This window comes from Cucumis sativus, chromosome 4 (genome assembly GCF_000004075.3).
Source record: "Cucumis sativus cultivar 9930 chromosome 4, Cucumber_9930_V3, whole genome shotgun sequence".
In the NCBI taxonomy this organism is placed as follows: Eukaryota; Viridiplantae; Streptophyta; class Magnoliopsida; order Cucurbitales; family Cucurbitaceae; genus Cucumis; species Cucumis sativus.
In genome coordinates, this window is record NC_026658.2 from 14,246,228 (window position 1) to 14,261,073 (window position 14,846).

General features: G+C 33.5%; 2 protein-coding genes across 2 annotated transcripts; both read right to left on the minus strand.

Annotated features, from left to right (window-relative positions):
- Nucleotides 1-2,944: 2,944 nt before the first annotated feature.
- LOC101223182 (60S ribosomal protein L4) lies at nt 2,945-5,033 on the minus strand. Its single transcript, XM_004142060.3, has 2 exons — nt 3,861-5,033; nt 2,945-3,317 (listed from the first exon to the last, which is right to left on the minus strand). The coding sequence occupies exons 1-2, from the start codon at nt 4,962-4,964 to the stop codon at nt 3,204-3,206; spliced, it is 1,218 nt and encodes a 405-aa protein (XP_004142108.1). The 5' UTR covers nt 4,965-5,033; the 3' UTR covers nt 2,945-3,203.
- Nucleotides 5,034-6,979: 1,946 nt separating this feature from the next.
- Nucleotides 6,980-9,266, minus strand: LOC101202914 (mediator of RNA polymerase II transcription subunit 4). Its single transcript, XM_004142061.3, has one exon. The coding sequence runs from the start codon at nt 8,833-8,835 to the stop codon at nt 7,621-7,623; it is 1,215 nt and encodes a 404-aa protein (XP_004142109.1). The 5' UTR covers nt 8,836-9,266; the 3' UTR covers nt 6,980-7,620.
- Nucleotides 9,267-14,846: the final 5,580 nt, after the last annotated feature.

Sequence of the window (14,846 nt, forward strand, 5' to 3'; positions counted from 1 at the left end):
TTTAGATTTTCATACACGATCTCGAGTATACAATGCACCGAGATGGTTTGAGATGAAAGACATGAGTGTAGATCTACACAATCTTGTACTTCATTTTAAACGATGACTTTCAAATTTAAACCATCATGTAGATCATGATACATGATCTCGATCCTTAGTTGCACCGAGATGCTCTGAGATGAAATAATTATTTGTTAATTCATTTGATCTCTAGTATTCAATACCTTGGGATGCAAGAATTTTTCTTTTAGTACGTAATTGGATCTCAGGTCTTAGTGACACCGAGATGAAAAAGTTCAACTTTTACTTTATTCAATCTCAAACATACATTGTCTCAAGATATTCCAAAATGAAAGATTTCTATCTTTAGTTATTTTATCTCGGACCTTAATTCCACCGAGATGACCTAGGATGAAAATGTCAAGGTGTCAACGCATATATTTCAAGAAAATTTATAAAAAATTCATATTTAATTTAATAAAATTTTCACATATACAACAAAAACTTGTCAAACTATTTACAAAATATAGCAAAAAGAAAAAAAATTTAATAAACTTCTATCAATAATAAACATTTATTTGTTCTATCGCTAATCATAGTATCAGTGATAGGCTTCTATTAATTTCTATCATCGATAGAGCGTCTATTTGGACGGTAAGAAATATAAGCACTTTTACTATAAGTTGTAAATAGTTTGGCTCATTTTTCTATATCTAAAATGCCTACGAATATTGACTTTCTCAAAATATTTATTATTTATACTTTATTTACCATAACTACATTTTTCTTCAATTATATTTCATATTTTTTTACAATACACCAAAATGCCAATGTAAATAACAATGTCAACCAAATATCATCAAATACGAAAATGTCAATAAATAATATAAACATATTAACAAAATCTTTTTGGTATGAATTTTGTGTTGGTAATGCAATTGAAGTTCTACGTTGGTTAAATAAGGTGATGATCGTGAGTGATACAAATAGAACGACTATCTCTATTGGTATGAGGTTTTTTAGAAGATCAAACAAAAACAAAGTCATGAGAATATAAGTTTAAAGTGAAAAACATATAACGTTAGTTACTTATCATGTTGATTGAGTATGAAAATGTTAACCACGAAATGGAAGGAAAGCGAGTTATATTTAATGTTATGTTGATTTTGGGTAATTATAATTAAGTTTTAAGTGAATCAATTAACTATTAATATCAAGAAAGAATTGGTATCAAAGTACAACATCCAATATTTTTCTTTATCAATAAAACAAAGGTAAAAAATATATAAGAATTACAATAATAGGAATATGTATTTGTTTGAACCCTACAATGACTACACCATTCACTACATAAAGACTATTGGTTTCATTTAATTTGGCTCTTTTCCTACTTCACCAACTTGCTCATTTCTAAACTTACAACTTGTATATACAAGTGAACAAAGGCAACTAATTAATTAAAAGGGGATTGCTATATATATACATATATATAATATGAAGAAATGAACTTAAGAGTAAGACAAGGCTACTCTTTGAGAGGTCAAGAGGGTGACTTTAAATACACACTAATTGAACTATAAAAATAATGCCCTTTCAAAAAAGTGTATTTATATACATATAAAAAAAAAAAAAAGAGGGTTTTGAGAGAACAACTTGCAATTGAATAATTGAATTTATAAAAGAGGATTTTGAGTGAACTCAAATTTGTCAATTTTGTACATTTTTAAACACACCAATAATAATTATCTCTAGCTTTCAAATCATTTTAAAACTAAGATGTCTCTTAGAACTCTTTCGAATTGATCGAGAAGCTTGTTCATGAATTCTCTTCCATTTTTTCAGTTTTACCACCACTTTGAGATCTCTTTTCTATTAATTCTTCAACACAATTGTTGATCCTGAATGCATGCATCTTTGTTTTCATTTTCCATTACATCAATAGATATTTTGAGCTAATTATTCTTTAGATACTATAGATAACTAAATTTCATTTTTCATTCGGTATAATAGTTACATCCTAATCTTTCTTCTATTTCTACTCCATTTTCAACACTTGCTTTTCAAAGGGTCTTTTCTCTCTTTTCTTTTTTGCTATTTTCTTAGTGTGTTCATGAATGCATGTTTATGAATTTTTTCATTTAGTATGGTGGTTATATCTTATTTTTCCTCTATCTTGTTAAAGGTTTCTTTTTTATTTTTTTTCTCAATATATCTTTGGGCAAAACGAAGTGTTCTTTGAATAAATATGTTTAAACAGATAATCAAATCATAGTCCAGACATTTTAGCCCAAATTTTAACTTTATGAGCAACCAGAATGTCCAATTGGATGGCTGACCTGACTAGGGCTTTCTACTTAGAAAAGCTTATATTTATAAAATATCGATTGAACGAAATTAGTTACCATGAAAACAGATTGTTATTGTTACCATTCTAGAAATTTAGAGTCGTCAAAAGTACACATATACAAATATAATAAATGGTCATTGGTATATAGAATTTTTAACGCAGAAAATTATAATGAAAAAAACATGAAGATGGTTTAAATTAAATTTGGTTTTGTTGCAATGAAATAAGTATTACATAATATATTTGTTATATATTATTATTACAAGATAAATACACAAATTATGAGACGTATAATAACTTATAATCAGCCTAATCTTTTCTGTAAATAGCTGTAACTATTTTTGTTGTTTATGGAATATCAAACACATTCTCAAAATGGAGGCACCTAAACTAGTCTTAGGGAACAACGTGAGACCTTCAAACTATTTTCAAATTGATTACAAAACAAAACAGGCTCTCAATCATAGTTCCTATATACCTCGCATGCAATGGTTGAACTACAAAAATGCGTTTAAAAATCTAACAAACAGAAATCAAGACTTACCGGAAAATTAATATGCCATTGAAAAACAGAAGATAAGCATATCACAGTGCATATAACATCATAAGGAAGAAATGATATAAAGCTGCACTCATTTGTAATTTCGGTTTAACTAACAAAGAGAAGCAATCTAGAGAAAAACGGGAGAGCAAAACGGCAAAAGTTAATTATCTATGTTATTTCACTCTTTGTTCTCCCAAATTACTTCCCTTCATAAACGCAATAACAATCAAAAGCAAGAATAACAACTCCTTGGCAAAATAGATTAACAAAAGTAATTAAGGTCTATGAGATTTTCAATAAAGAAAAACGAAATTACTGGGAAACACCAAGCCATTTTGAGAAGTTCTCAAACTCTGTGTAATCGCTGTCTGAGATCATCGTCTGATACCAAGCCTTTCCTGCGGCTCTGATAGCAGTTGCATCCTCCTGTGAGTTCATGTACAAAAGGGGGAAAAGAAAATCAACACCGAGGTTAGGATGTTCTACAATAACAAAATGCAGTTAATATGAACAATTGTACCACCTTATTAAACACAACTTGTGGTCACAGGTATCCATGATTTTGGTTTGAAAAGAGAAATACAGAGTACACAAATTTTGAAGGAAAAAACATCCTCAAGAAGATAAAACAAACAGTAAATCATCAATCGACCAAAAAGATTAGACTAATGGGTTATGGTAAATTACTAGTACTAAAAAGATTAGATTATAGCGATGGAGAATCCAACCCATCTCGTCAGTTTATAAGCATATAAGCATCTCATAATTCAAACTATAATCAACATTTTGATTACAAATCATTCTATAACAAATAATGAAAACCAACCCCAAAGAAACAATTAATTAGAAGTACTTGAAGGCAAGTCAAATCTAAGACAAACATATTCAATACTTGATTTCCAAAAGAATGTAAATAACAACCGACGAGCAGTATCCAAATGATCTCACAAAGAACGCAAAAAAGTATACCTTTGTAGTTAAATTCCTCTTCTTGTCGAGTTTCTCCTTTTTCGCCTTAACACGTTGCTCCTCTGCCAAAAGAGCCATTCTTCTAGCAGTTTTAGCATATGGGTTAAGCTTGAGCATGGCATTCAAGTTCTTCAATGGGTTCTTCTTCAATTGAGGTCTCTTAACATTCTTCTTAATCGGCTTCACAACAGATTGAACTTCATCAGAGTTAATAATCCTTGACAAATCAGCATTCACCATCTTAGACCTAGGAAGGACATAACCCTTCTTCTTCTCTGAAGACTTCTCAAAAGATCCATAGATAGAATCAAGCTTCTCAAAAGCAGACTTGGTCCAGATCACAAACCTCCCAAGATGCCCACCAGGAGCAAGCTTCAACAAATTAAGCCTCTCAACGTTAGCAATCTCAACACCAGGAATGTTACGGAAGGCCTTAACAAGCTTAGCACCCTCAGTTCCGTAAACAATCAATGGACCCTTGCGAGAAATATAACGACGATTCCTCATTTTACCCTTACCAGGACGGATCGCATGGCTATCTTTAGCCTTCTCAGCATCAGGAAACGCCCCAACCTGTTTAAGAACCTTGATTGCAGCAGAGGTCTTCTCAACACCTTCAGCCGAGTCACTCACAACAAGGGGCAATTCAGGGACAGTTTCAATTCGATGACCACGAGCAAGAACCAACGATGGAACAGCCGAGGCAGCGATGGCCGAAACAACAGCATACCTCTTCTGGTTCACATTGATCTTACGGTGCCAACGGCGCCAGATCTTAGTCGGAGCGAACATTCGACCACCACGACACATGTTTCCAAAAGCACCCTGACCAGCACGGTGAGTACCACCACCAGGAACACGTGGAATACGGGACACAGCACGTCCGGTACCCCAGGACTCAGCGGAGGTTTGATGACCGGCGCGCTTGCTGACGGCGTAAGGCTGACGGCTGTTCTTGGAGATATTGGAATGGACAAAGCTAACAATGTCCGGACGAATTGAAGCCTTCATGACGTCCGGAAGCGGGACGGTGGGCGCTGCATCGGTAGCCATGTCCCCTTCAAGGGACTGGACGGAGACCAAGGGGCGGGCGGCAGCGGCCATTGGAGAGTGATTGTGTGTGAAGTGCAGAACAGAGGGGGAAAACGAAGCGAAAGAATTAGGGTTTTGAGGCTTCGTGTTTATATATATATATATGTGAATATAAGGGTTTGCTGATTGATGTCGCAAAAATGGATCTATTTTTTTTAAAATAAACGAATTAACATGTGAAAGTACATCATTAACCCTAACTTCTCTACTTAATGTCGTTTTGGAATTATTTTCATTTGGTAATATTACATATTTTAGTTATTTGATTGAATATTTGTTTATCTATTTTCGTCTTACTTCCTTTAATTTCTGAGGCCCAATCTAACTGATTTGGGCCACCCAATAAATAAGGATGGCGCCAAGCCCATTTGTTGAAACCCAAGACTTTGAGTCTTGAAAAAAATTTAAAGATTTTTTATGTAAAAACCCATTTTTGGTCATATATTTTAGTAAATATCGTCAAATTTGATTTTTTTTTTCAAAAAGTATTTTAGTGTTTTTTTTAGGTCAATTTTCCCTTTTTTTATTGTATTTATAATCGATTTATGTGTATATATTTTATATTTATAATGATGGAAAGAGATAAAATTTATTAATATTATAAAAAAATTAATTTAAATTTCTTTTAGCCATATAAAAAATGATATAATTATATTAGAATCCAATACTCTGTTTATTGGTTTGTAGCTTTATATCATTTCGAGTGAAATGATTTATAAACAGTGGTTTTATTTAAGGAAATAAATCACAACAAAGATGAATCAATAAATTTATGCTAGATTTTGAGAAAGCCATGAAACAAGTTCTTCAAGATTGTAGTTCATTTTTTTTCTTTTTTGATTTGGGGAGGAGGGGAAGCTTGAGTTTTAACATAACTTCTTTAGGTATGTAATCAAAAAGGAAAAACAAATCTTTAGATAAGAAAAAAATAAATACAATAAACAATAGCTAATCAAAATGAAATGTAAAATAGTGCATATATGAAGAGTGGAGTCCAAATGGCAAATACGGTCCCAATTAACAACGGTTTGTGCTTAAAATGTCCAAATTTGATCTTAAAAGCATAATTGAAAAATGTGATTTAAAAAATCACAAGAAACCTATTATAGTTACATTGGGGCTCTTCACAATGCATTTATTTGTCACCTAGATTCAGTTTAGTTAAAAAAAACGTCAATACGAACATATCCAACTTGTTGAGATACTAAAAACAAAAATCTCCAAATCAAGAGACATTTGGTGCATACATATGTGTTGTGAATTCATCAATTTTCACCTAAAAATAGAACAAAACAAACCATCATTCATAAACAAAGGAAAGATTAATTTTAAACAAAGAATTTACAATGACATAGAACACATTGGTCACCGTCGTCTGGAATTTTGCCGGTGAAGTTGCCAAAAATGGCATCCACTGGTCAGCCGATGATGAACACCGAAAGCGGTGTTCGGAGTTACCTTACAAACTTTCTAGATTTAATTAGAAAAAAATAAAAAAAAGGTAACCCATGAACTTCGATAGTGTCTACTAGCCATGACTGAGATTCAAATTATCAGCCCTTGACATTTTTTTTCATGAAAGAAACATTTTATCGAGGATGAAATAAGAGACGCCTTAACACCTAGAGATGCACGTTGAAGATCCAAGATTAAAATAATAGTGATGATAATAATAATTTATTAAAAAACCAACCATACAAAACACAAGCTTATGGCCATTATTTACCAAAATCCCATAAGCACTAGTGCAATTTATGGAAAAGAAAATAATAATTATGCCTACAAAATATACAGTACTCAAAAGGGAGTCTAAAAAAACCACAAAATGTTCTTCAACCATCTACAAAAATAATAATTTCTCACATTCGATAATTGAAGCTCATAATAGTTTAGGATTCACAAATGCCCACCTTCCAGCTGCTTCAAAACTTCAGAATCTGAAGCCTCTTCTAAAACACCCAAGGATGTAATACAAAATAACAATATCTTTTTTTAAAGAAATATCCTACATCTTCATATTCTTCAAGTCAGGAGAAAAAGCTTCAACAACAATAATCTTCATTTCAGAATTTTTGTTCTTTCACAAGTATAAGCCATAACATAAAGAATCTCATATTCAACTCTGAATGCCACCAACATAAAATAATCTAATCAGTTTCCTTCAAACGATCATACCGAATCAATAATTGATTCAACAACTCCTAGAAGCTTATATACTGCACTCTACAACATGGTATAAAAGATAGATCAGTGTTTACTAAGGTTTAGAACACATCCAGTACCCTAAGAGAGTTTGATTAAATCTCATATTCAAAATTTAAAAACCAAGAAAACACAAGTAAAGGAATCAAGTCAGGAGTGTTTTTACACGAAGTCAGGAGCGTTATAGCTTTTCAAATTAAAAATTGAAAAGATCTGTGTGTTTCAAGTTCACCTTGGGAATGCAAAACACATCATCGATAACATGTAAGTTTGAAAGTATGAAATGTAACCTTCCCCCTACAGATTGCTGCTTAGCTCCATGCATATAGAGTCATCAGTAAACTATATTATACACTCTTTAAGAGTTGCTGCTTCTAGGCAAACCTTTTGATTGTCTCTATACCCATCTCTTTTGTCAACAAGGGAACACTTATGACATTAGTTGACGATTCTGTCCAAGTTCCAGTCAATCATCATCTTCAGAGCTTCCTTCATCACTAGTGTAATCACTACTATCATCATCTTGGTCAAGAATATCCAATTGAACATGCCTAACTTGAATTGGTTCAGGAGGTTTATGCAATCCTGGAAGAGCATTAGGCCTCAATTGTGGCTCATCAACTCTAGTAACAGGAAGAGAGTCCATTGGTGGTAATCGCACAGGATCCCCAGGCTTCCATCCAGGAGGGGGCATTGGTAAGTCTCCAGGTAACTCGACAGGCATTCCAGGTTTCCAGCCAGATGGAACAGTAATATTTGGAGGAAGCAGACCCTGAATAGCAGCCAGAGGATTAGCATCTGGTCGCACCGGAGCTGGAGGCTCAATCATTGGCTCAATAGTTTTCTCAGTGCTTTCAACTGCTTTAGGCAAACCAACATCAAGGTTTGCAAAATTATACAACTGAGACGCACGCATTTGCTCGTCTTGTGGAGCAGGGGGAAGTGCTCCACGTAATGGAGCTTGTCCAGCACCAAATTCAGGTGGTGCAAAAGTAGTATAGCTTATCCTATGAGCATACGACAATATATCAGATAATCTCAACTGGGATGCAACTGTAGTCGAACACAAAGATTCATTTTCAGCATCACCCTCTGTCTTATCCCGTCGAGGACGCTGGTAATCCGCATAATCATCAAACAAAACATCAAGTACCTGCTCAGCTTCCTTAAGCTTATTAGCAAAAGCACGAAGAGCAGCATCTTTAGCTCGTATCTCATAAGCAATCTTCTGCTTAGAGTCTTGAAGATCAAGAATCTCCTGAAGCTCGGCAACAGCTTCAAACAACTGGGTCTGAAGAACATTAAAGAGCGACAAAATTTCTTTCGAAGAAGAGGGAGTAGAATCAAGAAGGGTAGAGGGTGAGGACTGGGTTTGAGAAGTAAGAAAAGTGGGAAGAGACCCTCGAAATGCAGTGAGCCAAAGGGAGCGATTGGGGGAAACTTCAAAGAGCTTGGAAGCTAATGAAGCCATTTGAAGGAGAAGTGCTTGAGCTCTAGGAAGAGGAGGAAGTAGGGGAAGGAGGGTGGAGGAAGGGGTGGAAGAAGAGAGATTGGATTGATTTTGGTGATGAGATTGTTGAGAAGGAGGCAATTTAGGAGGAGTAGGGTTTTGAATAGAGGGAGAATTGGGATTTGTCAACCCCAATCTAGCTGGGGATTGAACAATTTGATGCTGAAGCATATTTTTTGTGTACTTCAATGAATTCTATTAGGGTTCATACACAAAAAGAGAGTAAACAACTAAACTCTAATATGCCCAAAACAAAATTCAATCTAGAGAATAAGAACACCAAGATATCTAGTGTAATCATACAGAGTTATACAGAATCAAAAACCCCCCCAATCAATTATAAACCTTCTCACGAAGAAATCGATTAAACCTCAATCCTTGACATATTCAAGCTTCAATCAAATACACGCTGAAAAATCTCAAAGAAAAACAGTTACCGACATCGATTTAGCCACTGAACCGTAGCCACACCACCGGCGCACTGCCGCTGAACGGAGACCCAAATGTTCTCTCGCAGATTCGGCGTCCACCTCACACAGCCGCGCGTTGTTCGTCCTCTCTCATCTCAGAGTGGATTTTCAGCCCGAAAAGAAAAATATGAATTTAAATTTCACAAAAAAAAAAAAAAGAAAGAAAGAAAGAAAGAAAGAAAGAGATGCGTGTAAAGTCCAAAATGCCCCTCACTTTTAACCTCGAATAATGAACATAAATTTGAGATTTCTTAATGAGAATTCCTCTCTTTTTTTTAACATTGGGTTAACAAAAATAAATAACCTAAATTAAAGAGTACTTCAAAATGGCTAAATTAATTGGAGATTAGAAAAATAGCTTGGATGAAGTTATATTTTTCACTTTCTAACTCAACTATAAACACTAAAGAGGCTAAGTGCATGTTTGTTTTAATTATATTAAGCATTATGGTGTAATTGTTTTATTATTTTATATTATGTTATATACTTAGGCTTATTTTCTGAATGTAATAATTGACATCTCTAGTCTGTAATATTTAACCCCTCTCTTTATTACTCCAAATTTTACTAGACATTTCGATCAAAAAGAAAAAAAAATACATCAATTGCTCAAACTTAATTTACTGTTTAATCTTATGCTTTTAAATACAATTTTATATCATTCTTAAACATGTTGTAAAAATGAATTATTAGGAAAAGAAATCGTTACCAATAAACACATAACAACAACAACACCTAAACCTGAATTCTTTGATATTAATTCATATTATTGCTAAATCATAATGTGCAACATTACGAAATATGTCATATATTTTTACTTTGCTTTTGCTGAAGTTTAGTGAAAATTGGACATAAAAGTAAAAGTTGTCAACACAGGATCAAGTTTAACATGAAGCACAATATAAGAGAAGCAACAACACAAAAAAAACTCACAACCGAACCGACGGTAGAAAAGACTATTTCTAATTCTTATATCAGAGAAAGTTGAAGAAAGCCAAAGTTGGTAATTGATGGACAACTTGATTTATATCTCTAGCAATTATACACAACATTAGAAATATTCCAGGTCAAACTCACAAAGCTCGTTCCTAAATCAAGTGAATCCAAATCGAGAGCTTATGGCTTTAGAATGAGTTTAGAGTTCAATCGAAAGTTTGGTGCCAATTTGACTATCGTATATTTCTCTCTTCTCTATTCCCTCCCATCCATGCACAACAGAATATGAGCAAAGCATGTTCATATTTCGGTTTAATTTCAGCCTCATTTAAGAAAGAGGAAGCAAACAACGACGGAGAAATTTAAAGAAAAGCAAAGTCCCAAATTTTTGGTTTGATTCTTGACAAATTGCAAGAAGCTGAGTGTTTTTCCCCCTTCCATTGAGCAGGGGCAAGAAATTCCTGCTCGTAGTGGGAAGCTAAAGCTAATATTAACCTGATTTACCTAAGAATTTCATCAACTAGCTGTGAATATAAAAATGCTAAATTCACTGCACCTAGCAGATTATTCTAATCAAATCAAAGTTACCAAATATTATGAGTTGGAACTCACTTGGTCAAGCCGTCCGAATGGACGAACCAATCATCAGAAAAGATTGCCTTTTGTATTTATTTATTTACTTTAATTTAGCTTCAACAGACATCTTCATGTCCATCATTGTGCCATTGTTGAAATCTGAGTCGTATCTGGTAATAGTGTTCATTCCAAAAGGCAGCAGTATCTTCTTTTCAATCTTGTTCTGCTGATTTTTCCGCATTTTTCTTTTCCCCAATTGAGACATTCGTCCTGTTTAACCAAGAACAAATGAAGTTGCAGACATTTTAGCTGAAGATCTTAAATAAAAATGGTCATGTGTGATTTTGGTTTAACAAGAAGGCTGCTTGTTGGAAAGAGCTCGTGAAATCAGCCATGGAATGTTAAATCATGAATGTCAGTCGAAATGCATTCAACGCAAGTGCTCAACGAAATGCATTCAATGGCAGTGCTCAATAAGTGAAGAGTTTTTGGGATTTAGTCTAAGCTTTCAAACGCTTTTACAACTTTTATATTACTCACAACCTGAGGGAGACACCCATTAGGCCTGTCTGCTCTGGTGCTTGTAAGTCCTTTTCAAGGCCAACAACATATATTATTGTTACAACTTTTATATTACTCACAAACTGAATCAGCTCACGACCCATTTTCCTTTTATTTAAACAAGTTTAAGTAGGTACAAAGAAAAAGAATATACATCGACTTACTTTTTAGTCTATTGACCCAACTAGTATAAGTCTTCTTTTCCTTGTCAAGTTACATAATTCTCCTTTCAGTTAATTGTAGTCCGACAGACAAAAGGACAGCTAAATTATATTACACCAATGGAAGACACCTGCTTATACTTACCAGTCACCACTATATATAGATATATATGGAATTACCCTACACATAAAACTATAAAAGCTCTGTCCTATCTTTCCTCTATTTGTGTGAGGCAAAGAAACTCACTCATTCTCTAGCTTTGCGATTAAAGTGCCATGGACAAAACTACTGAACCAACAAGGTCCAAAGCAACGAAGGGCAGGCTGCCTCCTAAAAGAGGAAGTATCAAACTAAAAATAATATCCAAGCTCTATGCTGTGGTGATTGGCTTTGCATCAAAATTAGCAGGACGACAGAACAAAAAGAGTGTAGATCAAGCAACAACAGAAGAACCATAGCCTACACCACCATGCAGCCAATTTAGATCATTATGAGATTACGTATTCTGCTAGTTTTATTCTACTATGTATGAATGTGTGAAGTATTTTCCAAAAAGAAAAAAAAAATGTGGAGAGCAATTCATTGTATGGGTCACTTCCTCTTTCTATCACCATTAAAATTGGAAGATTGTGCTTAAGAAAGAAACGTAATAAATTTCTATATTGTTTGTCCTTGAGGAAATGTTGCCTAAGTTGGTGTTTGCAGGTCATAGTTAAACCCACTGCATTTTCCCAACATCCTAGATCTCTACTGTATATCAATCCTTGTGCTCTTTGAAACTGTCATTTCTGCATGATTGCAGAAAATTTACCTAGCTTTCATGATAATCCAGTTAAATATTGGAGAACTGACATTAATACTAATTAATAGCCGATTTCATATATTAGAAAAACAAAAATAAGAATAAAATAAATAAATATGTGATCACTGATTGACAATGAAGCTACAATTCCATTCCATGTTTATCTACAATATATCTCATCAATATATGATATATGATACAACCTTTTAAGTTACCTTGAAGATAGGCAACATTTTTTAGTCAATCGAAAAGAAGATCCACAAATTTTGCTGATACTAGAATGTCCATGGAAATTTATTGACACTTATTTTCAGTGATATTTTATTTTACTTTATATTTTTAGTACAATAGGGGCTTTGAGGGATTCAAACCATAGATTTCATGGTCACTAACATTCACTAATGTTGTGAGTATTTTGACCATATATATATATAGACATATTTCAATAACATATGGGCGAGAGGGAGAAGTGTTCTTACATCCTTAGTCGTTGGTAGTTGGTTATATTTAAATTGGCTACATCAAAAGACTATACCAATAATAAATTTGTTTTAAGAAATAGTATGAAACAACTTAACTAGACTATATATACCCTAGAATTATATATATATGATTTATGTGTGTATATATATTATCTATTTCATTATAATCATTATGTTTTCTATTTTCATTTTCCTAACTTTTTTCTCTAACGTATCTTCTTTTTATTAGTTCTCCCTCAAATAACTTAAATCTCTTACTATTTTGTGTCATCTTAACGCTTCAACCTTACTCTGTCAATACATCTTCTCTCTAAATTTTCTCATTTTTCTTCCTAATGTTTTCTCTCTAACTTCTCTCACACTAACACTTCTCTTCCAGCAATGTTTCCTTTTATTCCTCTAATTAATATTATCTATCTGACATATCTCTCACTCTTTAACTTTTCAATCTCTAACATTTCTTTGTATTCTTCTAGTCTTTCTCTCTCTAGATCTTCTTATATATCCTTAAAGTTTCACTAACTTTTCTCCGTCAGAGATTGTCTCTATGCAGACTTTTATTATCTGCCCCACATATTTTCTTCTCTCTAACAATTTCTATTCCTTCTCAACCTTTTAAAAACCAGAAGACAGAGAAGTTAACAAACATAAATGGTTTTTGCTTCTTATAAAATGATAAAATCATAAACCAAAATGGTTATCAAACGATACCTTATTTATTTACTTATATTCGGTAATATATTCCTGAGTTACCCCTAGGTATTTACCAAAATGATGCACTCATCATTATCAAGCAAGCATCGAGGGAAAGTCATGGTCATTGTACACAAACACTAAAAACATCATATCATTTCTATAGAAGACAATCGAATTCTTACACATCTCCACAATGATATTATCCCTTCTGAGCATAATTTCTAGGTGGCTCTGCTTTAGGTTTCAGTTAAAATGGCTCATAGCAATAAATAATGGTTTTCACCTATGTACTAAGATCTTTTTCTTCCTTAGTCTATACGGGACTTTGTTTGCACCTTTGACGATTCCAAGATAGAGTAATAGAGCAACACTAAATCTGGTTCTTTGGATGTCTCGTCAGGTAAGTAATCTGGTTGTTTGGTTGTTTCATGTAAGCAAACTGGTTGTATGGTTTTTCCATCTAAGGGAATTGAATGTTGAATTGATGAGCAGAAGAATGTTCATTGTCCCCTAGCTAGCAGGAGTGTCCAAAAGGATTGAAAACTATGTATACATTGGTTCGTGATAGTTTCGTTTTAGCTCCAATTGTCATTTTCCTTGAAAGAAAACAGTAAGATTCGCATAATCTTAAGATATCTACCGAGATCAAAATCTTCTCACCTTTGAATTTCTGTCCAAATATCAAAAGAATAAACTTGAATGGATTATCTTGTACACATGTATGTGACGAGACAATTGTGAGAAAAGTTCATTGAATAAAATTATTCATCATACAAGATTTAAGGCACAAGTCAAGAGAAATTTTCCTTTATAATGAAAGGCATTCTAGACTCTAGAGTATAGAAATACAAGGGATGGTGATTTCAAAATAAAGTATTGCAAGAAACAATGAAATATCTCTATTTTTATTCTAACTTTGACATTTTGGCACCATAAATGGATACCAAGCTCCAATGCTCCTTAGTGGCTGATTTTCCCAAACTCTTTGGATATGATCCTCAAACAAATTCACAGGGAAAATTTCTATTCAAGGAGCTCACTCATAGGATTGATTAATACTCTAAGAAGTTAAAAGTTACGTTGTTTATATGGGACCTAACAACTAAGCTACAAACTCTCTAACACTAGACAAAGAAGGTTTTTAACCATAATATTTTACCTGATTGATGCATTATGTGCACGAGAAACTGTGAAACACAGAATTAATTGTTTTCTAGTGAATATGCCAGAAAATTTTGAAATATCCTTTTAGTTACTTTCGGCAGGCAGACCCCATCCCACATCCTTTTCTTAGTGAGTCATTGCTAAATGAAGAAAAGGGGCATACTTTGGATACAACTAATGAGAGGCTCTCGATAGAAAGGGACAGCATGACCTTGAATGAGAAATGTTTCCCTCATGGTAGATTCTTAGATTAGATAATGTTTTTGTTTAAGTTTTTGGGTTGTGGAAATGTTTGTAATTTTCTCTTAACAGATTATACCTCCAGTGACCTTT

Bases quoted from the DNA above. Each gene is read 5' to 3' on its own strand.
- LOC101223182 (XM_004142060.3), bottom strand. From the start codon at position 4,964: ATGGCCGCTGCCGCCCGCCCCTTGGTCTCCGTCCAGTCCCTTGAAGGG. The intron at 3,318-3,860 runs GTATACTTTTTT...ATGAACTCACAG, and splicing joins AGAGGAATTTAACTACAAAG to GAGGATGCAACTGCTATCAG.
- LOC101202914 (XM_004142061.3), bottom strand. From the start codon at position 8,835: ATGCTTCAGCATCAAATTGTTCAATCCCCAGCTAGATTGGGGTTGACA.